This window comes from Salmo salar, chromosome 09, assembly GCF_965601325.2.
Source record: "Salmo salar chromosome 09, fSalSal1, whole genome shotgun sequence".
In the NCBI taxonomy this organism is placed as follows: domain Eukaryota; kingdom Metazoa; phylum Chordata; class Actinopteri; order Salmoniformes; family Salmonidae; genus Salmo; species Salmo salar.
This window is the reverse complement of record NC_138299.1, coordinates 144,866,490-144,891,781: the sequence shown is the minus strand read 5'-3', so window position 1 is coordinate 144,891,781 and position 25,292 is coordinate 144,866,490. Positions and strand designations below refer to the sequence as shown.

The following is a 25,292-nucleotide window of genomic DNA, read 5'->3' as shown; positions in this document are numbered from 1 at the left end:
TGTCCCATGCCCTCATATACACTTCTCACATCTTGGAGTCGCCCTCCAACACACTGCTGTAATATGACCATAAGCTTGGCATCTGAAACACCTTAGTGGGTTCAGCACAAAAGCTCTCACGGGATAACTGACATATCCTAACATGACTTTATCAGGTAAAGGCTGCTTCAAATCTCAAAAGGACAGACAATGTCTTCTCAGTCACACGAAACGGTGGGTGTCAGACAAAGGGAATTTTTTATTTCAGTTGATCCACCTCAACGCCACCCCGGTAAGGCTCGGACTCGGAGGTCTTCACCACACCTGCCCCCACAGGTAATTCATTCTCACTCGGTCAGGTTCAATTTCTGAGCCATCAGAGACAGAAGGATGCATTTTGTACTTCAACATCTTCTCCGTCTTCCTCGCTGTCCATAACCACGTCTATCCGTTCACCATGCTCATGCCGTACCTTCATCCGATGTGCTGCTTTCAGAACACACACAAAGATGGCCTTTCTTCAATACCCAATTTACTAGTCTGCCTATCTCTAGCCTCTCCACGCTCACAAAAATTTAGCTCACATGACTCTTGTGCTTCGTTGGCGGAAGGAGGCGAGGACACTCCTCCATTCGCCTACTAATTAATTGACACTCTCCTCGACCACTAGATCACTTGAATGGTTTCCAGGTCACGGAGGAGAGGGGATGGAGTCGTCGAGGAGAATACTGTCTTTTTCGCAAATGAGAATCTCCCCCAGTCAAATGCACATCAAAGGTACTTTTCAATAATAGAAGCTACCCTTTACATAATGAATTTACTTTATAGAAAGTTTTGTATATTTGATTGATACAACAGAAAGGATGTTTATTTTAAAAATATAGGAGTACTCAAACAGAGTTTAATGAAAATGATTGACCTATCAAAACATGGGTTTGAGTGGCTAAATTAAGTCAGTGACTTGGAGTGTAACTTTCCAATCTTAAATTGAACATGTAAAATCACCAATAACATGCATTCAAACTGAAATGTACTCCATATAATATACACGTTTGACATTCAGGGTGATTTAAAAAAGGTTAGCAAATAATTAAACACAATGGAAATGTCTCATTGGCAGAACACTATATTATGGACCATAATAAAAGTAAAATCAAATGGAAACATTTAAAAGAAATGGCATCATAATATGTCCACATTGCACACAAATACAAGTCTTTGAGTATAAGTGTGGATGTTGTTTGTGTGCAAGTGTTGTATAGGTGTGTTTGCATGTGAGCAAGGAAGTGTGTGCTGTGTATATTAAAAATGTATTATTCTTAAGCTCGGAAGGCACATTCCAGTGAAAGGGATATCTGCAGGCAGGAAAGGCTCAAGGCTGATTGACCTGGCCGATGAAGAGGATTGTACCTGAGGACCAAGGAAACAACAAGTAATTCTACAGAAAATAGAAGGAAATGAACATAGTCAACATGTCAATAAGAAAGAAAAACAAAGACAGAACATGACCGGAGATCAGAATATGACCTGACCTGCGTCCCGATGTATTGTATGTCATGTCAATTACACAACAACTAGTGATCTTTGCCAAAGAGGATGCCAGTCTTTTGAAGCCATTAGAGTACATTCTAAAAGTAATAGAAGAATGAGAGCTTGACAGAGAGACAGAATGCTGTACCTGTTGGGTTGTGCCGAATGAGGAAGAGGAAGGGTCGGTCTACGATGACCCAAGGTGGAGAAGACCTGGCCATTAAGATGGCAGCTGGAGAAAAATGAGAAATACAAATGAAAACACTTAAGTCGTCAACCTGCCTGATCTCCTCTAATATTCAGAGAGAATATCCACACAGATGCAAAATTCAATTCACACACATTAAACTAAATACAAACAGAAACAAAATGACTAAACCAACAACCACTCACTCGTAACAGCTGCTGCTTTGGTTCCATCCTCATTGATCTCGATCTTGGCCTTCTGTAGAGCTTTAGATATATACACAGGCTCTGTACCTGAGGGAAAAGTTGGATGACAAAATATTAGTGCTGAAAAGTTCCATTGAATATAAATGTCCCACTGGGTGGCGCTAAAGGACAACCCAATTATTATGCACACTAATTCTGATCCATAATATAAGGAAGCCTGCAGAAGATGTTAGTAGAAAAGAACATCTTATGCTTTATCGCCACTTCACACCAGACAGTTAGTCATGAATCATGGCTATTTGGAGATCTCACTGCAGTAAACAGTCAACAATGCTTTCATATATTAGCTCCAGTCATTGTTGTGTCAAGTCAGACAGACCAATGATTGATACACTGTCAGAAAGAAGACATTACAGTTCTATGTGATGTTTGATTTATGATCCCAGTGCCACTCACTGAGGTGTCTGAAGTCGGCTTTATCCTCATCAAATATGTCTGTTATCCCCAGGGCTGAGAGGGAGGCTTGCAGGTCCACTTCAGCCTCAGCAGAAAACCTACACACACACACGACGTAATGAGCCTTTCCTTCAACAATTAGTGAAGACTTTTCATACACATAACAAATAGAAAGATTGCACAATGCTGTACCTAGGAGTTAGTCATTTAAGTGTGACATTTGATGAGTGTTAGCAGGTGACAGGAAGTGCTTCCTGCCAATAAAAGACCCAGGAGTGGGTGTGTCTTGTCTTTGACCTGTCCCTGCAACAATACCTGGAAGTGACCTGGTCATTGGGATGCAACATTAGACACGCTTCTCTGTCATGTAGTGGGCAATAACATCAGCTCTATACAATATATTTTTTACCGGCAATGTGTTTAGAACATTGAACCCTCCTGTACAGGATTCTGGGTAAGGGTTTTTGAACCAGTGAGTGGGTTGTTGTGTTTGGGTCTTACTTGGGCAGCAGCAGGCGGACCTTCCTATGGTGTAGCAGCTTGGTCCAGCTCTGTACCGTGGCTGTGTTGATGTGAGGGATGACATCACCTAGGGGCGTGTCCTCCTCCGATGGCAGGGCGATCAGCATGCTTATGCTGTTGCCGTGATACGGTAGTTCGATGACCTTATAATTCAGCCCTTGGGGTGTGCTGGCCAGACCTAGGAGATGTGGGGTCAGGGGTGAGGGGTATCCAGAAGTGTTACTGTATTCATGGTCCACCTGAAATTCTGACATTATTCAACACCTTTGAGGATAGTCATCTTGTGAATAAATACTATATCTCTCATCTATAGTGACATTAATATGTTCGTTTTCTAGTCTAGTTTGGCTTTAGTTGCATAATGAGAAGGATGGCGTTTGTTGGTTCCCTGAACAATCTGTGGTGGGATGTGGCAAGACAAAGACGCCAAAACCACAGTGATACCTATCCAACAACACAAGCATTCATAGACAGGACTAGATACAGTCACACTGTGAAACAGCCATAAAACAAGTAATCAAAGCTGAACTCCACATGTTGTCATAAAGCAACAATGTTTCCCATTATACACAAATATCAAAAGTGATTTAATCTGTAATTCATGTCTGAGAAGTATGCTTCCCTAATGTGATGTTCTGTAACATTTTCTCAAAAATAGAGGATGAAAATGATTCCCAAGAGCAATGTTTTATTGCAGTAATTTTATTCAAGAGGTTTTCCCAATTTATTCTCAGAAATTAACTAGGCACGTCAGGGAAATAATCCCAGACCGTCCAGAGAGTAGCTATTCTGTGCTAAAACTGTAAGGCATTGATAAATACCCAACTCGACTACTCTTAGGCCGACATGACAAACTCACGTCACTTAAATGGCTAAACTACAGTCAAGATGGAATTATGTGTTCTACAGCAGACAGTATATCGTTTCACACACAGGTCAGAATAGTAGCCCAGTGAGCAGGTCAGAATAGTAGCCCAGTGAGCAGGTCAGAATAGTAGCCCAGTGAGCAGGTCAGAATAGTAGCCCAGTGAGCAGGTCAGAAGGGTTCAGAGTGGTGTCTCAGAGCAGAACTCACCAATGTTGAAGACCGACAGCTGGGACATCATGGAGACCTTGTATGAATTGCCGTCTCCCGCGTTGAAGGTTCTCATCTTGGTGTTTTCCGTCTGGAAGCGGGACTTCCACAGGCCTTTAAAATAGATGGCGTTGACGGCCACCAGGCGGGTCAGAGCGCCATCCAACATGTCTGCCTTGACCAGAGTGGGGATGTGGCCTGTAAATGAGAACACAACAGTCAGAAAAAATTATCATTCCAACACCAATGACACACTGACCAAAATAAACCTTCAAGTTAGTGACTTCTATTTAATGTCAAATCATCACAAGACCTTGTGAAATAAAATCTGGTTCTATATGAATGTATCCTTATTACATACCATTAGAGATCTATGGTCATGCTTTAATTGACTGTCCAACAGTAAGTTTGAATCCAGTTGGAGTCTCACCTTTGGTCTGGTTGTTGACCCAGATGTTGATTGTGGCTGCAGCCGCCTCGGTGTCAGTGAAGTCCAAGGTCCGGCTCTCACACTGGAAGTTAGCCCTGTTGGAGGACATGAACGCCTCCTCCATAGGGAAGCCCTGCTGGGAGAACATAGCGTTGGCGATAGTCACGATGTCCTGGTTGGACTTGGCCGTCAGCGTCTTGTGGAGCTTTCTCAACATCTTATAAGGGCCTGGAAAGAAGAATTGGGGAATTTCAATGAGATATGTTGTGATTCTCTGAAAAGTGTCGTTCCTCGGGGTAGGAGTATGACTGGAAGTAAACCGGTACAGTAGCATACGCTAGCGTACCTGTAGACTTCCAGTCATTGCATTAACACTAGTTAGCATTGGCTCGCAAAACTACCACGCAGAGACATAGAAATGCTATCCATGAGTTCATCGGACTGTGGGCAAGTAGAAAAGTGGCTTAATTGCCAGAATTTCACAGTATCCCTTTAATGAGAGACACTGGATGAGGCTATGAAAGGACTAGTATTAAGGGAGTCTTACCATTCTTCTTGTAGCGGAGTGCTGTGAGGAGCTGCCTGCGGGTCTCTCCATGGGTGCCTGGCAGCAGCATGCCCAGGATGGATGCCACGCCATGGGGGGAGAGCACCACGTTCTGCTGGGGTCTGGAGCGGGCCACCTGCTGGAACACCTGGAGACCCAGGTCGGAGCCCCGTTCGCCATAGGATGGGGTGGAGGGGGCCTGGGAGAACACCCCCCGGTGGCCACCCAGGGTTACCAGCATACACATGCACAGTAACGAGGGGAGGCCCATTTCAGGTCTCACTCACTGATTGACTGACCCACCTGGAAGAGGGGAGAGGGGGAGAGAGAGTAATGGAAGTCATTTGCATGTAGGATTATGACTCACTGTAGTTCACCACAATCCAAACAGAGAGCAGTCTAGCCTGTCCTTCTTCCTTATGGTTTTGACAGGAGCTACAAGGTCCTGTGCCCCTATGGCACTGGCATCAGTATCACCACTGTCAAGTGAAGTGTTAGTCATGCAATCTAAACATGACTAATAGACACTGTCAGGTCCCAAGACCAGCACCAAGTAGTGCACTACTTATCCTGTTATTGGCACATCATTGCCAGTCTTTCTATAGTTCATATAAAGTCAAATAACATTTTTAGGAGACTACATCAGCTCTAGCTTCCTTCCTGTGGAAATACTGGCTTTATGAATTCAATTATGCAACAGCTTGCAATAAAACCCAGACAGCCATTGTCTCAGTGCAGATTGAGAAACATGTGGTGGGTTAATTATATTATAAAAATTTGTAAATAATAGTGGCATAGTGGTCTACTATATCTCAGTGCTAGAGGCGTCACTACAGACCCTGGTTTGATTCCCAGCTGTATCACAACTGGCCGTGATTGGAAATCCCATAGGACGGCGCACAATTGGCCCAGTGTCGTCCGGGTTAGGGTTTTGCCAGGGTAGACCGTCATTGCAAATAAGAATTTGTTCTTAACTGACTTGCCTAATTAAATATAGGTTAAATAAAAATAATGTAAAAATTGTAAGGAGTTTGTCTCTGCACAATGGCCTACAGTATATCAACTAAGTTACCAAGCTAATCATTGGAATTCTCTGATGTTCCTTGGGATCTTTAATCCTCTTCACAGCTACTTTATTCTGAAACTGTTAGTAATATAAAAAGTAAGCTACTGACAGATACAGAACAAGATAACCCAACACCAAGCCCAATCTTGACCAGGAACCATCAACAACACTCAGTCATAGCCTCCTGCAGCAGAGGTATTTAAGGTTGGTGACAACACACCCCTGCCTCTCCTCCACAAGTTCATTAAACCAACTCCAGTTCAGACGTACAGACTGTAAACTCCTTCAGCGCTCTGTGTGTGTTGGCTGGTAAAATGTAGGCTAAAGCCTGCCCTACTGTAGGCTATTCAAAACAATTGGTTACAAAAATGAAGGATGCCAGTCTGGAAATGTGATTAAAGAAATGAGTTGACAAACAGCCTACTAAATCACCTTGACATTAACTTTGAGAAACACTATCCATGACTGAAACAAAAAAACAGAAGTATAATTCTGCATTTCAGTTATGGGAATGGGTGTAGGCTTTGCTAACAGTACAGTAACCGTGAAGTCCAGAGAATATGACCCAAGTGTTGACCAATAATGATCATTGTTTACAAAGTAGCTAATTAGAATACATCCACTTTGAAGAGTCGCACTAGAAGTTGAATACTCGTCCATCCTGGCTGGCAACAATGTTGCCTCACATCACTCATCTCGCTCTAACTCTACAAAGAACATAATACGTAGGCTAGCCTGAAACATAGTTACATTGCCATATCCTACATACATTTTTAAAGTGTATACCACGTCTCCATGTGGAGATAGTAGATCCTTACTTGAATAGTTTGGATTTAAACGGTCCAAAAACGTTATTTGAGCATACAACGGTTCCGGTTAGTAACTCAATACAAATACAACACCAGCCTCTCTCGAGTTACCAGAAGAGTGAATAGCAAGGCACAAGGTCTCCTTCGATGCTTGTCCCAAAGGTAAAGATTCTGTCTGACACTTAGATTATCATATGGAGGGTTTTGGTGAGTTCAACTCCGCCCTCCCGACAGTGAAACTCGATTCGGAAAAAAAACAACGCAGAAAGTGACAACTTGCAAGTGTTTAATACTATTACTAAATTACTAGGCTGCTGTCAACAGGAAGTGACAAAGAACATGTCGCGCAACATTGAATAGTCCTTGTTATTTAACGGTTAAAAATAACTGTCTTATAACTGTTAGCCACCATTTGTGATTTAAAATGGTTCATGTATTTCATTTAGCTTTGTGTATGTGATAGGTGGTGGGTGCCCGATATAAAAAATGGGCTTAATTGCTTTTACTCATCTTTGTTAATGCACACACAAGGGTGTGTTCTCACCCAGCAATGACATGTCAGACCCAGAAGAGAGTGTTTGTAACATAAAGTTATAAGTAGCCAACTCAAACTTTACCTCTCCCCCACTCACTATGGAGACATTGGAAGACAGTTGTATTGTAAGTCAATTGCCCCCTGTGGCCCCAGTATGGGGCCCCCAGATAACTGTTGGCAGGACAAAAGGACCACCCGGTGCCTCTGTTCACCAGTGTGCTGCCCAAACACACACACACACACACACACACATACATACAGGAGGGGCCCTGCCCTGGTTCAGTTACACCCCCTCCGCCATAATAAAAATACATGATTATTTAAGTGTTAGTGAATGTATGGGGAATTGAGTTACAGGAGATTAAGAGTGAAGGTACATGTAATCAAGAGGCAGTGTGCTCAATAAGGGAGGGGGGGGTATGAGGTTATGTAAGCAGGTGAGGGAGGCATCATGTCCTGCTCAAAAGGCTGCTGAAACTAGAAGCAGAGCAGATCCTGCAGACTGCAGAGTCATGTATGCTGATAACAGATGCTCAACTGTAGGTTATATCTACAGGAGATATTGGAGCCCTCTCTGTCCTTCCCTTTAATAGACCGCGGAGACATAGCCTTTGCTCCTCTGCCCAGGTGGAGACTTCAGGGGCCTTATTTATAACTCTTGCATAAATTTCATACTGAATTTCAGCATGCGCCATTTCAGAAAAGTCTGCCAACATACAAATGTATAAACTTGGGAAAAACCATACATACAGTTGAAGTTGGAAGTTTACATACATTTAGGTTGGAGTCATTACAACTCATTTTTCAACCACTCCACAAATTTCTTGTCAACAAACTATAGTTTTGGCAAGTCGGTTAGGACATCTACTTCGTGCATGACACGAAGTAATTGTTTACAGACAGATTATTTCACTTACAATTCAGTGTATCACAATTCCAGTGGGTCAGAAGTTTACATACACTAAGTTGATCTGTGCCTTTAAACAGCTTGGAAAATTCCAGAAAATTATGTCATGGCTTTAGAAGCTTCTGATAGGCTAATTGACATCATTTGAGTCAATTGGAGGTGTACCTGTGGATGTATTTCAAGGCCTACCTTCAAACTCAGTGGCACTTTGCTTGACATCATGGGAAAATCAAAAGAAATCAGCCAAGACCTCAGAAAAAAATTTGTAGACCTCCACAAGTTTGGTTAATCCTTGGGAGCAATTTCCAAACACCTGAAGGTGCCATGTTCATCTGTAAAAACAGTAGTACGCAAGTATAAACACCATGGGACCACGCAGCCGTCATACCGCTCAGGAAGGAGACGCGTTCTGTCTCTTAAAGATGAACGTACTTTGGTGTGAAAAGTGCAAATCAATCCCAGAACAACAGCAAAGGACCTTGTGAAGATGCTGGAGGAAACAGGTACAAAAGTATCTATATCCACAGTAAAACGAGTCCTATATCGACATAACCTGAAAGGCCGCTCAGTAAGGAAGAAGCCACTGCTCCAAAACCGCCATAAAAAAGCCAGACTATGGTTTGCAACTGCACATGGGACAAAGATCGTACTTTTTGGAGAATTGTCCTCTGGTCTGATGAAACAAAAATAGAACTGTTTGGCCATAATGACCATCGTTATGTTTGGAGGAAAGGGGGAGGCTTGCAAGCTGAAGAACACCATCCCAATGTGAAGCACAGGGGTGGCAGCATCATGTTGTGGGGGTGCTTTGCTGCAGGAGGGACTGGTGCACTTCACAAAATAGATGGCATCATGAGGATGGAAAATTATGTGGATATATTGAAGCAACATCAACATCATATTTTGATTTGTTTAATACTTTTTTGATTCCATGTATTTCATAGTTTTGATGTCTTCACTGTTATTCTATAATGTAGAAAATAGTACAAATAAAGAGAAACCCTTGAATGACTTGGTGTCCAAACTTTTGACTGGTACTGTATATCCCCAGAGAGGCTCACCTACAACGCCACCTACAAGACCTCACCTACAACGCCAACCTTCAGGACCTCAGGAACACATCTTATAGCGGACCCCACGGCAGGGGAGGTGAAGGGGGGAGAGGGTCAAAGGACCCCATGGTGGGGTGGTGAGGGGGGAGAGGGGCTGGAGTGGGGGTTGGGATAGAAGGGGTGTGGAGAGGTGAGGGGGGAAGGGGTAAAAATATATACCCCTCTCCCCCCTGCCATGGGGTCCTTTGACCCTCTCCCCCCTTCACCTCCCCTGCCGTGGGGTCCGCTATAAGATGTGTTCCTGAGGTCCTGAAGGTTGGCGTTGTAGGTGAGGTCTTTAAAACAGGTCTTAAGAAGGTGGATCATGGTTCTGAGGCTAACAAAAGCAGTGAAGCAGTAGTAGGGCTCTCCAAAAGAGCCATTGAACATCACCCCACACAGTCTTAATGGTGCAGTTGGTGTACAACACACGCAGCAATGAAACAAACATAATGGTTACTTACTACAACTGTGGATGGAAGTCTTCAGAATCTCATTGACTACTGCTGTGTATCTCCTTCACTGGTATCATACAGAGCTATACATTTCTACTAAGTATGCTAAACAGCTAAGGTAAACCTGAGTTCTTTAGTTAGTTACATATTTACTCTCACGTCACCCCGCTCCTCCGCTCTCTCCACTGGCTTCCAGTCGAAGCTCGCATCCGCTACAAGACCATGGTGCTTGCCTACGGAGCTGTGAGGGGAACGGCACCTACGTACCTTCAGGCTCTGATCAGGCCCTACACCCAAACAAGGGCACTGCGTTCATCCACCTCTGGCCTGCTCGCCTCCCTACCTCTGAGGAAGCACAGTTCCCGCTCAGCCCAGTCAAAACTGTTCGCTGCTCTGGCACCCCAATGGTGGAACAAGCTCCCTCACGACGCCAGGACGCGGGTCAATCACCACCTTCCGGAGACACCTGAAACCCCACCTCTTTAAGGAATACCTGGGATAGGATAAAGTAATCCTTCTAACCCCCCCTTAAAAGATTTAGATGCACTATTGTAAAGTGGTTGTTCCACTGGATATTATAAGGTGAATGCACCAATTTGTAAGTCGCTCTGGATAAGAGCGTCTGCTAAATGACTTAAATGTAAATGTAAATGTACTACAACTGGGTTCTACACAGAGCTGTATAAATGAACCCCACCTGTCCATCACAGGAAGTCTATATTTGTATCTCTGCTATATTAAGTTAATAGATGGAAAAAGAGGAACCTTATAAACATTGTTTCATAAGATTACATAATTTCCTTCCTATTTTATGAGCCACACATTGCTCAACCATGCAGGGTATTTGATTATCTGTTCTGTGGAGACCATACAACACCACCCCTTTTAAAGCAGCTCTCTGCTCTGAGGGAAGGAAACTGGAGCCTGTTTGAACATGAAGACTCTTTTGTTCCTTATTGGTAATCGCACTCACATCTCCACCAGCAACAGCCCACAGAGTGAATCACCATGGTGACCACAACAAACCTCTGGGAAAATGGTCAGATAGCCCATCTCTAAGCTCGGACCCCCTCACACAGTCTCTCATAAGCTGAGAGACTGTGTGAGAGACAGAGAGCTGTGTGTTACAGAGACCGAGGGCCACTGCTGATGACAGTATAGACATTCATGGAACTAATCCTCTGTATAAGTAAGCCTGGCATGCTAAAGGTACAATGCTATTTCTCTTCGTTTAAACAACCTCATCTTCTACACTAGGACACTATTGTTCTACTCAAGTGAGCCCTAAGGTACTTCCTGACGCTTACAGTATATACACATACGCACATTAAACATAAAACTACCTGGAAGTGTAAGCAGAATACATATTTGGTGGTACCGAATGCACTCTGTTGATATAAGTGCTATGTTGCAACAGACTGACAGAAGAAAACAGTTGACCCATCCCATCAGCTAGAAAATAAACTAATTCATTGGACTAGGGCTGAAGCGAAAATGACTGGGAGTGAATGTAAAATGAACACAATCGCATTGAATTTCAGCTAACTACTCAGCAAATGCATATCATAACGGTTTTACTGTCATTCTATTCATATTACACCCTAACCCAGGCAATTTGTAAGGTAAACTTATGGGTACACTCGCAATGGCTGCCTGGTATTGTGATGTAATAATTTCCATGGTAAAATGTTCATTCAAATGATGTTAACTTATGTGGCTCACACAATGGAATGTAACTTCTAAAATGTCAGTTGAGTTGAATCAACAAATCACAGCACATATTGATAGGTACACTTCCTGCTTTTACTTCCTGCTTTGCTCCCCGCAATGGCCGCCAGTCCACCCATTATGCCATCATTGACTTGAATGGGGATGCTCGTTCTATTCATTCTATTTCTATGGCAGCACATGCAGTCAGGAGCAGAGGAGGAGAAAATGTGCCTCTTAATTATATATACACTACCGTTCAAAAGTTCGGGGTCACTTTGAAATGTCCTTGCTTTTGAAAGAAAAGCACATTTTTGTCCATTAAAATAGCATCAAATTGATCAGAAATACTGTGTAGACATTGTTAATGTTGTAAATGACTATTGTAGCTGGAAATGGCTGATTTTTAATGGAATATCTACATATGCGCACCGAGGCCCATTAACAGCAACCATCACTCCTGTGTTCCAATGGCACGTTGTGTTAGCTAACGTTGTGTTAGCCTTTAAAAGGCTAATTGATCATTAGAAAACCCTTTTGCAATTATGTTATGGCTTTAGAAGCTTCTGATAGGCTAATTGACATCATTTGAGTCAATTGGAGGTGTATCTGTGGATGTATTTCAAGGCCTACCTTCAAACTCAGTGCCTCTGCTTGACATCATGGGAAAATCTAAAGAAATCATTCAAGACCTCAGAAAGAAAATTGTAGACCTCCACAAGTCTGGTTCATCCTTGGGAGCAATTTCCAAACACCTGAAGGTACCACATTCATCTGTACAAACAATAGTACGCAAGTATAAACACCATGGGACCACGCAGCCGTCGTAGAACGTCGTAAAAAATATAACTGTTTGGCCATAAAGACTATCATTATGTTTGGAGGAAAAAGGGGGAAGCTTGCAAGCTGAAGAACACCATCCCAAAGTGAATCACGGTGGTGGCAGTATTATGTTGTGGGGGTGCTTTGCTGCAGGAGGGACTGGTGCACTTCACAAAATAGATGGCATCATGAGGGAGGATAATTATGTGGATATATTGAAGCAACATCCAAATAGACAATGACTCCAAGCATACTTCCAAAGTTGTGGCAAAATGGCTTAAGGACAACAAAGTCAAGGTATTGGAGTGGCCATCACAAAGCACTGACCTCAATCCCTTTGAAAATTTGTGGGCAGAACTGAGAAAGGGTGTGTGAGCAAGGAGGCCTAAAAATCTGACTCAGTTACACCAGCTCTGTCAGGAGGAATGGGGCAAAATTCACCCAACTTAATGTGAGAAGCTTGTGGAAGGCTACCTGAAACATTTGACCCAAGTTAAACAATTTAAAGGTAATGCTACCAAATACTAATTGAGTGTATGTAAACTTCTGACCCACGGGGAATGTGATGAAAAAAATAAAAGCTGAAATAAATCATTCTCTCTACTATTATTCTGACATTTCACATTCTTAAAATAAAGTGGTGATCCTAACTGACCTAAGACAGGGAATTTTTACTAGGATTAAATGTCAGGAATTGTGGAAAACTGAGTTTAAATGTATTTAGCTAAGGTGTATGTAAACTTCTGACTTAAATTGTATACACACACACATACACGAACACACACATATATATATATATATATATATATATACTGCTCAAAAAAATAAAGGGAACACTAAAATAACACATCCTAGATCTGAATGAATGAAAAAATCTTATTAAATACTTTTTTCTTTACATAGTTGAATGTGCTGACAACAAAATCACACAAAAATAATCAATGGAAATCCAATGTATCAACCCATGGAGGTCTGGATTTGGAGTCACACTCAAAATTAAAGTGGAAAACCACACTACAGGCTGATCCAACTTTGATGTAATCTCCTTAAAACAAGTCAAAATGAGGCTCAGTAGTGTGTGTGGCCTCCACGTGCCTGTATGACCTCCCTACAACGCCTAGGCATGCTCCTGATGAGGTGGCGGATGGTCTCCTAAGGGATCTCCTCCCAGACCTGGACTAAAGCATCCGCCACCTCCTGGACAGTCTGTGGTGCAACGTGGCGTTGGTGGATGGAGCGAGACATGATGTCCCAGATGTGCTCAATTGGATTCAGGTCTGGGGAACGGGCGGGCCAGTCCATAGCATCAATGCCTTCCTCTTGCAGGAACTGCTGACACACTCCAGCCACATGAGGTCTTGCATTAGGAGGAACCCAGGGCCAACCGCACCAGCATATGGTCTCACAAGGGGTCTGAGTATCTCATCTCGGTACCTAATGGCAGTCAGGCTACCTCTGGCGAGCACATGGAGGGCTGTGCGGCCCCCCAAAGAAATGCCACCCCACACCATGACCGACCCACCGCCAAACCGGTCATGCTGGAGGATGTTGCAGGCAGCAGAACGTTCTCCACGGCATCTCCAGACTCTGTCACATCTGTCACATGTGCTCAGTGTGAACCTGCTTTCATCTGTGAAGAGCACAGGGCGCCAGTGGCGAATTTGCCAATCTTGGTGTTCTCTGGCAAATGCCAAACGTCCTGCACGGTGTTGGGCTGTAAGCACAACCCCCACCTGTGGACGTCGGGCCCTCATACCACCCTCATGGAGTCTGTTTCTGACCGTTTTAGCAGACACATGCACATTTGTGGCCTGCTGGAGGTCATTTTGCAGGGCTCTGGCAGTGCTCCTCCTTGCACAAAGGCGGAGGTAGCGGTCCTGCTGCTGGGTTGTTGCCCTCCTACGGCCTCCTCCACGTCTCCTGATGTACTGGCCTATCTCCTGGTAGCGCCTCCATGCTCTGGACACTACGCTGACAGACACAGCAAACCTTCTTGCCACAGCTCGCATTGATGTGCCATCCTGGATGAGCTGCACTACCTGAGCCACTTGTGTGGGTTGTAGACTCCGTCTCATGCTACCACTAGAGTGAAAGCACCGCCAGCATTCAAAAGTGACTAAAACATCAGCCAGGAAGCATTGGAACAGAGAAGTGGTCTGTGGTCCCAACCTGCAGAACCACTCCTTTATTGGGGGTGTCTTGCTAATTGCCAATAATTTCCACCTGTTGTCTATTCCATTTGCACAACAGCATGTGAAATTTATTGTCAATTTGTGTTGCTTCCTAAGTGGACAGTTTGATTTCACAGAAGTGTGATTGAGTTGGAGTTACATTGTGTTGTTTAAGTGTTCCCTTTATTTTTTTGAGCAGTGTTATATATATATATATATATATATATATATATATATATATATATATACATATATATATATATATATATATATATATATATATATATATATATATATATATATATATATCTATTCTACAAAATAGCTATTCTAACAGCTATTTTGGTGACCACGGTCATTTGGCTGGCCAATTATCATCATCCAAAAGCCCTAGTGTGAGGTACTGTTGTCCAAGTCACAGAGGGTTGTTGTTGTTTGTGTTGTCATGAGTCACCGCCCACAACAGGCCCGGTACCGGCCTCGAGTTTTGAGGTCACATGTTGACTTTGGAGACGACCCGTGACAGAGCGCCTCAGATGTTGTCTTTCAGAGGTATCTGGTGGTTAGAAAACTGGACAGACGGCGACATGGCCTACATGTGTATATTTCTGTGTGTGTGCTTGTACAGTGTGGTCAGGGTGCCGCTCAGACAAATGCATGGTGTGTGTGTGTGTGTTAGTCAGACATCAGTAACCAGACTAATAAAGCAGTCTCAGCCCACGCGTTCACCATATAAAATGACCATACAGTCACTATGACAACCTGGAACAAGCACATAGAGAACATGCAGTAATAAGAGACTGCCCATTAAGCCAAAGACCAATGTGACTAAGGACAGCACACACACACACACACACACACACACCCCCCCCCCCCCCCCCCCCCCCCCCCCCCCCCCCCTTAAAATCCTTTCACTGCCAAGTCTACCAACAAAGGGGGGGGGGGGGGGGGGGGGGTAACAGGGAGGGGGAAAGATAAGAGGGAGGGGGAAGGAGAAGAGGGAGGGGGAAGGAGAAGAGGGAGGGGATGGATAAGAAGAAGGAGGAGGAAGGATAAGAGGGAGAGGGAAGGATAAGAGGGAGGGGGAAGGAGAAGAGGGAGGGATGGATAAGAAGGAGGAGGAGGAAGGATAAGAGGGAGAGGGAAGGATAAGAGGGAGGGGGAAGGAGAAGAGGGAGGGGGAAGGATAAGAGGGAGGGGGAAGGAGAATAGGGAGGGATGGATAAGAAGGAGGAGGAAGGATACGAGGGAAGGATAAGAAAGAGGGGGAAGGATAAGAGGGAGGGGGAAGGAGAAGAGGGAGGGATGGATAAGAAGAAGGAGGTGGAAGGATAAGAAGGAGGAGGAAGGATAAGAGGGAGGGGGAAGGAGAAGAGGGAGGGGGAAGGAGTAGAGGGAGGGATGGATAAGAAGAAGGAGGTGGAAGGATAAGAAGGAGGAGGAAGGATAAGAGGGAGGGGGAAGGAGAAGAGGGAGGGGGAAGGAGTAGAGGGAGGGATGGATAAGAAGGAGGAGGAAGGATACGAGGGAAGGATAAGAAAGAGGGGGAAGGATAAGAGGGAGGGATTTAAAAAATATATATATTTCACCTTTATTTAACCAGGTAGGCCAGTTGAGAACAAGTTCTCATTTACAACAGCGACCTGGCCAAGATAAAGCAAAGCAGTGCGACAAAAACAACAACACAGAGTTACACATGGGATAAAAAAACGTACAGTCAATAACACAATAGAAAATCTGAATACAGTGTGTGCAAATTAAGTAAGGAGGTAAGGCAATAAATAGGCCATAGTGGCGAAGTAATTACAATTTAGCAATTAACACTGGAGTGATAGATGTGCAGATGAGGATGTGCAAGTAGAAATACTGGTCTGCAAAAGAGCAGAATAAACAAAAAACAAATATGAGGATGAGGTAGGTAGTAGGTTGGATGGGCTATTTACAGATGGACTGTGTACAGCTGCAGCGATCGGTAAGCTGCTCTGACAGCTGATGCTTGAAGTTAGTGAGGGAGATAAGTCTCCAACTTCAGTGATTTTTGCAATTCGTTCCAGTCATTGGCAGCAGAGAACTGGAAGGAAAGGCGGCAAAAGGAGGTGTTGGCTTTGGGGAAGACCAGTGAAATATACCTGCTGGAGCGTGTGCTGCGGGTGGGTGTTGCTATGGTGACCAGTGAGCTGAGATAAGGCGGAGCTTTACCTAGCAAAGACTTATAGATGACCTGGAGCCAGTGGGTTTGGCGGCGAATATGTAGCGCGGACCAGCCAACGAGAGCATACAGGTCGCAATGGTGGGTAGTATATGGGGCTTTGGTGACAAAATGGATGGCACTGTGATAGACTGCATCGAATTTGCTGAGTAGAGTGTTGGAGGCTATTTTGTGAATGACGTTGCCGAAGTCAAGGATCGGCAGGATAGTCAGTTTTACGAGGGTATGTTTAGCAGCATGAGTGAAGGAGGCTTTGTTGCGAAATAGGAAGACGATTCTAAATTTCATTTTGGATTGGAGATGCTTAATATGAGTCTGGAAGGAGAGTTTACAGTCTAGCCAGACACCTAGGTATTTATAGTTGTTCACATATTCTAAGTCAGAACTGTCCAGAATAGTGATGCTAGGCGGGCGGGCGAGTGCGGGCAGCGATCGGTTGAAGAGCATGCATTTAGTTTTACTAATGTTTAAGAGCAGTTGGAGGCCATGGAAGGAGTGTTGTATGTCATCGAAGCACGTCTGGAGGTTTGTTAACACAGTGTCCAAGAAGGGCCAGATGTGTACAGAATGGTGTCGTCTGCGTAGACGTGGATCAAAGAATCATCCGCAGCAAGAGCGACATCATTGATGTATACAGAGAAAAGAGTCGGCCCGAGAATTGAACCCTGTGGCACCCCCGTAGAGACTGCCAGAGGTCCAGAAAACAGGCCCTCCGATTTGACACACTGAACTCTATCTGAGAAGTAGTTAGTGAACCAGGCGAGGCAGTCATTAGAGAAACCAAGGCTGTTGAGTCTAATAAGAATACGGTGATTGATAGAGTCGAAAGCCTTGGCCAGGTCGATGAAGACGGCTGCACAGTACTGTTTTTATCGATGGTGGTTGTGATATCGTTTAGGACCTTGAGCATGGCTGAGGGACACCCGTGACCAGCTCTGAAACCGGATTGCATAGTGGAGAAGGTACGGTGGGATTCGAGATGGTCGGTGATCTGTTTGTTCACTTGGCTTTCAAAGACTTTAGAAAGGCAGGGCAGGGTGGATATAGGTCTGTAACAGTTTGGGTCTAGGGTGTCTCCCCCTTTGATGAGGGGGATGACCGCGGCCGCGTTCCAATCTTTAGGAATCTCAGACGATACGAAAGAGAGGTTGAACAGACTAGTAATAGGGGTTGCGACAATGGCGGTGGATCATTTTAGGAAGAGAGGGTCCAGATTGTCAAGCCCAGTTGATTTGTAGGGATCCAGATTCTGCAGCTCTTTCAGGACATCAGCTGTCTGGATTTGGGTGAAGGAGAAGCGGGGAGAGCTCGGGCCAGTTGCTGCGGGGGGTGCAGAGCTGTTGGCCGGTGTTGGGGTAGCCAGGTGGAAAGCGTGGCCAACTGTAGAGAAGTGCTTATTGAAATTCTCGATTATCATGGATTTATCGGTGGTGACAGTGTTCCCTAGCCTCAGTGTAGTGGGCAGCTGAGTGGAGGTGCTCTTATTCTCCATGGACTTTACAGTGTCCCAAAACGTTTTGGAATTAGTGCTGCAGAATGCAAATTTCAGTTTGAAAAAGCTAGCCTTTGCTTTCCTAACTGACTACAGTGAGGGAAAAAAGTATTTGATCCCCTGCTGATTTTGTACGTTTGCCCACTGACAAAGAAATGATCAGTGTATAATTTTAATGGTAGGTTTATTTGAACAGTGAGAGACAGAATAACAACAAAAAAATCCAGAAAAACGCATGTCAAAAATGTTATAAATTGATTTGCATTTTAATGAGGGAAATAAGTATTTGACCCCCCTCTCAATCAGAAAGATTTCTGGCTCCCAGGTGTCTTTTATACAGGTAACGAGCTGAGATTAGGAGCACACTCTTAAAGGGAGTGCTCCTAATCTCAGTTTGTTACCTGTATAAAAGACACCTGTCCACAGAAGCAATCAATCAATCAGATTCCAAACTCTCCACCATGGCCAAGACCAAAGAGCTCTCCAAGGATGTCAGGGACAAGAGTGTAGACCTACACAAGGCTGGAATGGACGACAAGACCATTGCCAAGCAGCTTGGTGAGAAGGTGACAACAGTTGGTGCGATTATTCGCAAATGGAAGAAACACACATCTCCCTCGGCCTGGGGCTCCATGCAAGATCTCACCTCGTGGAGTTGCAATGATCATGAGAACGGTGAGGAATCAGCCCAGAACTACACGGGAGGATCTTGTCAATGATCTCAAGGCAGCTGGGACCATAGTCACCAAGAAAACAATTGGTAACACACTACGCCATGAAGAACTGAAATCCTGCAGCGCCCGCAAGGTCCTCCTGCTCAAGAAAGCACATATACATGCCGGTCTGAAGTTTGCCAATGAACATCTGAATGATTCAGAGGACAACTGGGTGAAAGTGTTGTGGTCAGATGAGACCAAAATGGAGCTCTTTGGCATCAACTCAACTCGCCGTGTTTGGAGGAGGAGGAATGCTGCCTATGACCCCAAGAACACCCTCCCCACCGTCAAACATGGAGGTGGAAGCATTATGCTTTGGGGGTGTTTTTCTGCTAAGGGGACAGGACAACTTCACCGCATCAAAGGGACGATGGATGGGGCCATGTACCGTCAAATCTTGTGTGGGAACCTCCTTCTCTCAGCCATGGCATTGAAAATGGGTCATGGATAGGTATTCCAGCATGACAATGACCCAAAACGCACGGCCAAGGTAACAAAGGAGTGGCTCAAGAAGAAGCACATTAAGGTCCTGGAGTGGCCTAGCCAGTCTCCAGACCTTAATCCCATAGAAAATCTGTGGAGGGAGCTGAAGGTTCGAGTTGCCAAACGTCAGCCTCGAAACCTTAATGACTTGGAGAAGATCTGCAAAGAGGAGTGGGACAAAATCCCTCCTGAGATGTGTGCAAACCTGGTGGCCAACTACAAGAAACGTCTGACCTCTGTGATTGCCAACAAGGGTTTTGCCACCAAGTACTAAGTCATGTTTTGCAGAGGGGTCAAATACTTTTGTAAATCATTTTACAACATTTTTGACATGCGTTTTTCTGGATTTTTTTGTTGTTATTCTGTCTCTCACTGTGCAAATAAACCTACCATTAAAATTATAGACTGATCATTTCTTTGTAAGTGGGCAAATGTACAAAATTAGCAGGGGATCAAATACTTTTTCCCTCACTGTATGTATATTGTTTCCTGACTTCCCTGAAAAGTTGCATATCGCGGGGACTATTCGAAGCTAGTGCGGTGCGCCACATGATGTTTTTGTGCTGGTCAGGGGCAGTCAAGTCTGGAGTGAACCAAGGGCTATATCTGTTCTTAGTTCTGAATTTTTTGAAAGGGGCGTGCTTATTTAAGATGGTGAGGAAGGCACTTTTGAAGAACAACCTGGCATCCTCTACTGACGGGATGAGGTCAATATCCTTCCAGGATACCTGGGCCAGGTCGATTAGAAAGGCCTGCTCGCAGAAGTGTTTTAGGGAGCGTTTGACAGTAATGAGGGGTGGTGGTTTGACCGCGGACCCATAATGGACGCAGGCAATGAGGCAGTGACCGCTGAGATCCTAGTTGAAAACAGCAGAGGTGTATTTAGAGGGCAAGTTGGTCAGGATGATATCTATGAAGGTGCCCATGTTTACGGATTTGGGGTTGTACCTGGTAGGTTCCTTGATCATTTGTGTGAGATTGAGGGCATCTAGCTTCGATTGTAGGACGGCCGGGGTGTTAAGCATACCCCAGTTTGGTCACCTAACAGCACAAGCTCTGAAGATAGATGGAGGGCAATCAATTCACATATGGTGTCCAGGGCACAGCTGGGAGCTGAGGGCGTCTATAACAAGCGGCAACAGTGAGAGACTTATTTCTGGAGAGAGAGATTTTTAAAAGTAGTAGCTCAAACTGTTTGGGCATAGACCTGGATAGTAGGACAGAACTCTCTAGGCTATCTCTACAGTAGATTGCAACTCTGCCCCCTTTACCAGTTCTATCTTGATGGAAAATGTTGTATTTGGGGATGGAAATTTCAGAATTTTTGGTGGCCTTCCTAAGCCAGGATTCAGACACGGCTAGGACATCAGGGTTTGCGGAGTGTGCTTAAGCAGTGAATAAAGCAAACATAGGGAGGAGGCTTCTGATGTTAACATGCATGAACCCAAGGCTTTTCCGGTTACAGAAGTCAACAAATGAGAGTGCCTGGGGACACACAGGGCCTGGGATAACCTCTACATCACCAGAGGAACAGAGGACGAGTAGGATAAGGGTACGGCTAAAGGCTATAAGAACTGGTTGTCTAGTGCGTTCGGAACAGAGAGTAAAAGAAGCAGTTTTCTGGGAATGGTAGGGTAGATTCAGGGCATAATGCACAGACAAGGGCATGGTAGGGTGTGAGTACAGTGGAGGTAAACCTAGGCATTGAGTGACGATGAGAGAGGCTGCATCTCTGGAAGCGCCAGTTAAGCTAGGTGCGGTCTCCGCTTATGTGGGGGGTGGGGCAAGGGAGCTAACCGAGACATGTAGGGCGGGACTATGGGCTCCGCAGTAAAACAAAACAATGAGAGCTACCCTAAACAACCGTATACAAGGCATATTGACATTAGAGGGAGGCATAAAGCAATCACAGGTGTTAATTGGGAGAGCTAAGACAACAACAGGTAAACAGATAAGACAACAACAACGGGTAAATGGTGATGAATGTGCAGAGAGGGTCAGTTAGCTACACACAGGGCCTGAGTTTGAGGCTGGGGCCGATATATAAACAAAATGAAGTACCGTGTTAATGAACAGTCCAGCAGGCATCAGCTGTGTAGCCGAGTGATCATAGGGTCCAATAAGCAGCAATGGACGAAACAGGGAGAGACGGCGCTCAGAGAGCTAGAAGGCCGGGGCTAGTATCTGGGTCCTCACCGACATCAACAAAGCAGAGGCCGGTTGAGAGCACATCGGCCGAGAGACGTCAGCAGACCAGTCGTGATGGATCGGCGGGGCTCCGTGTCGACAAAGGGTCCAGGCCAATTGGCAAGAGAGGTGTTGTAGTTGGTGTACTTCATTTGCTAGCCGGGGGAATGGGCCTAGCTTGAGGCTAACTGGTGCTTGCTTCTGGACAAGGATGATAGCCACTCGGTAGCAGCTAGCTAGCTGCGATGATCCGGTGTAATGGTCCAGAGAAGTCCGATATGCTCCGGGTTGATATAAGAGGGAGGGGGAGGATAAGAGGGAGGGGAAGGATAAGGGGGAAGGATAAGAGGGAGGGGAAGGATAAGAGGGAAGGATAAGAGGGAAAGGGAAGGATAAGGGGGAGGATAAGAAGGATGGGGAAGGATAAGAGGGAGAGGGAAGGAAGGATAGGAGGGAGAGGGAGAGGGAAGGATAAGAGGGAGAGGGAAGGATAAGAGGGAGAGGGAAGGATAAGAGGGAGAGGGAAGGAGGGATAGGAGGGAGAGGGAGAGGGAAGGATAAGAGGGAGAGGGAAGGATAAGAGGGAGAGGGAAGGATAAGAGGGAGAGGGAAGGATAAGAGGAAGGAAGGATAGGAGGGAGAGGGAAGGATAAGAGGGAGAGGGAAGGATAAGAGGGAGAGGGAAGGATAAGAGGGAGAGGGAAGGATAAGAGGGAGAGGGAAGGATAAGAGGGAGAGGGACTGAATGAAGATGTGGAGAGTGATTCCTTTGTCCGCCAGGAGCACCAATGCCTTTCAGAGAGATTCTAAGAGACACGAGCGGATGCCAAGGCATTCTGACGGATTCTAGAGCGTGACCGACATTCCAATATCTCAAGCTGCCAATGGAGACCTTGAAGGTCTAGAGAGGTGAGCTGAAACCAGACCTCATCTCAGACCAGCACCATCAACACACACTCTTAGGAGAGGACAGCTAGGAGAGGAGTGACTGGATAATTTCCTGGCACTTGACCCCAATTTAATAACACAGCTGTTTGTCCTCAGCCACACCACACACCTGTTCTGTGTTATTCCTTGTCATTCTCTAGTATGTAGTGATTCTTCTTACTGGAACTCTTCTGTAATATACCAGTAGATGAGAATGACAATGAGGGAGTGAATATGCTTGTGTGCTATATTGTGAGAGGTGGAGGGAGGGAGGAGCAGGGAAAAGAGGAGAGGTGTAGTACTTGAAGTCTTTGGTGATATTGCTGGGGTCTGATGCACTCCTGCAGGGTGTCAAAAGCCTTCTTTAGAAGGCACTCTGGGTTCTATAAAGACATGGTAACTGTTCCAACACAGAGCCAGTAAGGCATGTCATAACATATGAGTGGATTGTATATATAGAACAGCCTCCCAATGTTATACTTAAACAGTGTGTAGGAGTATTGTTCAAATAACCTGAACCTTATTTACAATATCATAGTGTTCAGAGTTAAAAGAGTTTTCCGAGCGTCTCAGTCTCGGTACGGACACAGGCCAGCTCCATTAGTGGTTACCCCAATAATAACCTTATTATTTCAACCTTTATGACTTTGTAAAAAAGTATAATCTTTACAGTGGAGAAAGTGAGCCTTGTTTAGACAAGCAAGTGAAAGCACTTAAGGGTAAAAAACACTCACTAAACCACAATGACCAGATGCTTGTTGGGAAATAGAAACTGGCGTGGACTGGGAGAAATATGACATCAGTGCAGTATTCCCAACTGAGCTTCTGTGTTTGTATGTGTTGGTTGATCTTGAAATGTTCCCAGTCTCATCAAAAGAGATCAGTGTGTTGTTATAGATGTCCATGTTCCAAGACACTGTTGCCTTGGTGACACCCTTGTAGTCTTCCTCAATAAACCAGTGAGACAATAGAAGAGAGAAAACAAGAGAAAGCCAAAGACAACTACCTAGAGAGGATCCTTCACTCTAATGGCTGGAATGGTATCGACCGTGGTTTCCAGCCATCATTATGAGTCGTCCTCCCCTCAGCAGCCTCCACTGATAGTGACAGACTCATATTCAGTGCATGACTATTTCCAGTTCATTATTCCATAGCAAGGATCTGCCTGGGGTCTATATTCAGCAAGGTGAAACATTCTGAACACTGAGATCTCCTGAATACTCGCCGGGAGGTAAAGGGCAAGTCCAGGAAACTACGGGTCAATCCAGGCTCAACCTTTTGTTATGACTCTCAGCTGTTTATTGAGTGATTTACTTACGTTAATTTCAGACAAATGTTAAAATGGTTAAGGGACACCCTCCTCCAGGTATCCTGTAACGCCCTGATACTCCCCCAGGCAGAGTGACACACTGGTCATGGAGAGAAAGAGCGATGGGGAGATGGACAAGCCTGAGTACAGGTCAAATTAGAGCGAGAATATACAGATCACAGAGAGAAAGGAGGATTACTGTATGTGTGTTATTATTACCTGAGAAGTTGACCGTGGTGTGGAGAGGCTCGCTGCTTGCCATAGCAGAATAAATCAGGTGGGAGTACTAGAGTCAAGACCGGGCTGCCTGCGTGCCTGGGTATGACTCCGCCGAATGCCACTCACTTGCTGTTGGTCAAGCCCCGTTGTTTGGTGATGACAGCGCGGAAGTGAGCCAGGTCAGCCAGAGCTTGTTGACTGCTGAGAAACCATAGATTATCTGTGCTCATGTCACTGTAAGGGACAAGACAGACAAGGGGTTAATCAAGTCAGGAGGATGCCAGTCTGAGAGCCTCACTCAGCACCTGGTTGACTATTTATATACTCTGCATGCAATGCCACGTCAATTAATCCCACTAGTTTCTTTGAAGTAGCCAGATACAAATTGTCATGACGTTGCCATCTGGGTTTTCTATGCACCATCCTCCGACCTCTATACTTCTGACACAAGGCTGTGTGAAGACGGTCGTAAAATTCCAAAGGAGAATGTCCTGCCTCATGGCCCCAGTATAAAGAGACAGAGTGTTTTCATGGAGAGAACAAAGGATTCTTCCACCTCACAGAATTGGAGAACCGAACGACATTTATGTTCTGGAGAAGGTATAAAAGATCGGTGAAGAATCCAGCTACGAACTGGTCCGCTTGGTACAATTTTGTGATACTCATTAGAGACAATATTGCCATATTACCATACTAAGGTTTATATAATAGCCTCAGCTATGGGACTTTGCATCTAAATGGTTGTATACAATGATTTAATAAGATTAAAGCTATTTGGAATATGTTGAGACGCTGGTAAGATGTTAATGTGAGAGAATTGTATTTTCTGTTTAAGGTTTTACCAAGACATCGGCACGCCCCCATGAACAGACGAGACTTGGCGTCATGAGACAGCCTTTTTCTGTCATTCCGAATAAAACCCCCACCCAGGGTTTCTTTCACCAGACCAGCTTACCTCAGAAGAGAGAGCCAAGGTTTGACCATGCATTCCTCTACTGAAGTTTAACCATTACCACGTGGTTAAACTTTTAGACTATCGATACCGACAGAATAATAACAAGTCTTTGATATTATTTAATAGTCTGCGGCTAGAAATTCGATATCATTGAACGCGAAGACCGACGAAACATCCATTCTATAACGACATTAACGAATGTCGCTTTGAAAGATCTATTCTAACCGAGAGCGAGAGAACGCGGACAAAAACTCTCCAACAAGACAAAAACTCTCCAACAAGGATCCCGACGACACACTG

The 25,292-nt window shown here is 44.8% G+C and overlaps 1 protein-coding gene across 3 annotated transcripts; it reads right to left on the bottom strand.

Annotated features, from left to right (window-relative positions):
- Positions 1 to 793: 793 nt before the first annotated feature.
- On the bottom strand, positions 794 to 7,116 carry gdn (Glia-derived nexin). 3 transcript variants are annotated; one of them, NM_001140117.1, is given in 9 exon segments: positions 794 to 1,389; positions 1,658 to 1,741; positions 1,903 to 1,989; positions 2,359 to 2,456; positions 2,860 to 3,058; positions 3,956 to 4,153; positions 4,386 to 4,613; positions 4,933 to 5,235; positions 6,817 to 7,067. In NM_001140117.1, coding segments are annotated over 8 exon segments (1,203 nt in total). In that variant the 5' UTR covers positions 5,204 to 5,235; positions 6,817 to 7,067; the 3' UTR covers positions 794 to 1,351.
- Between the last annotated feature and the right edge of the window lie 18,176 nt (positions 7,117 to 25,292).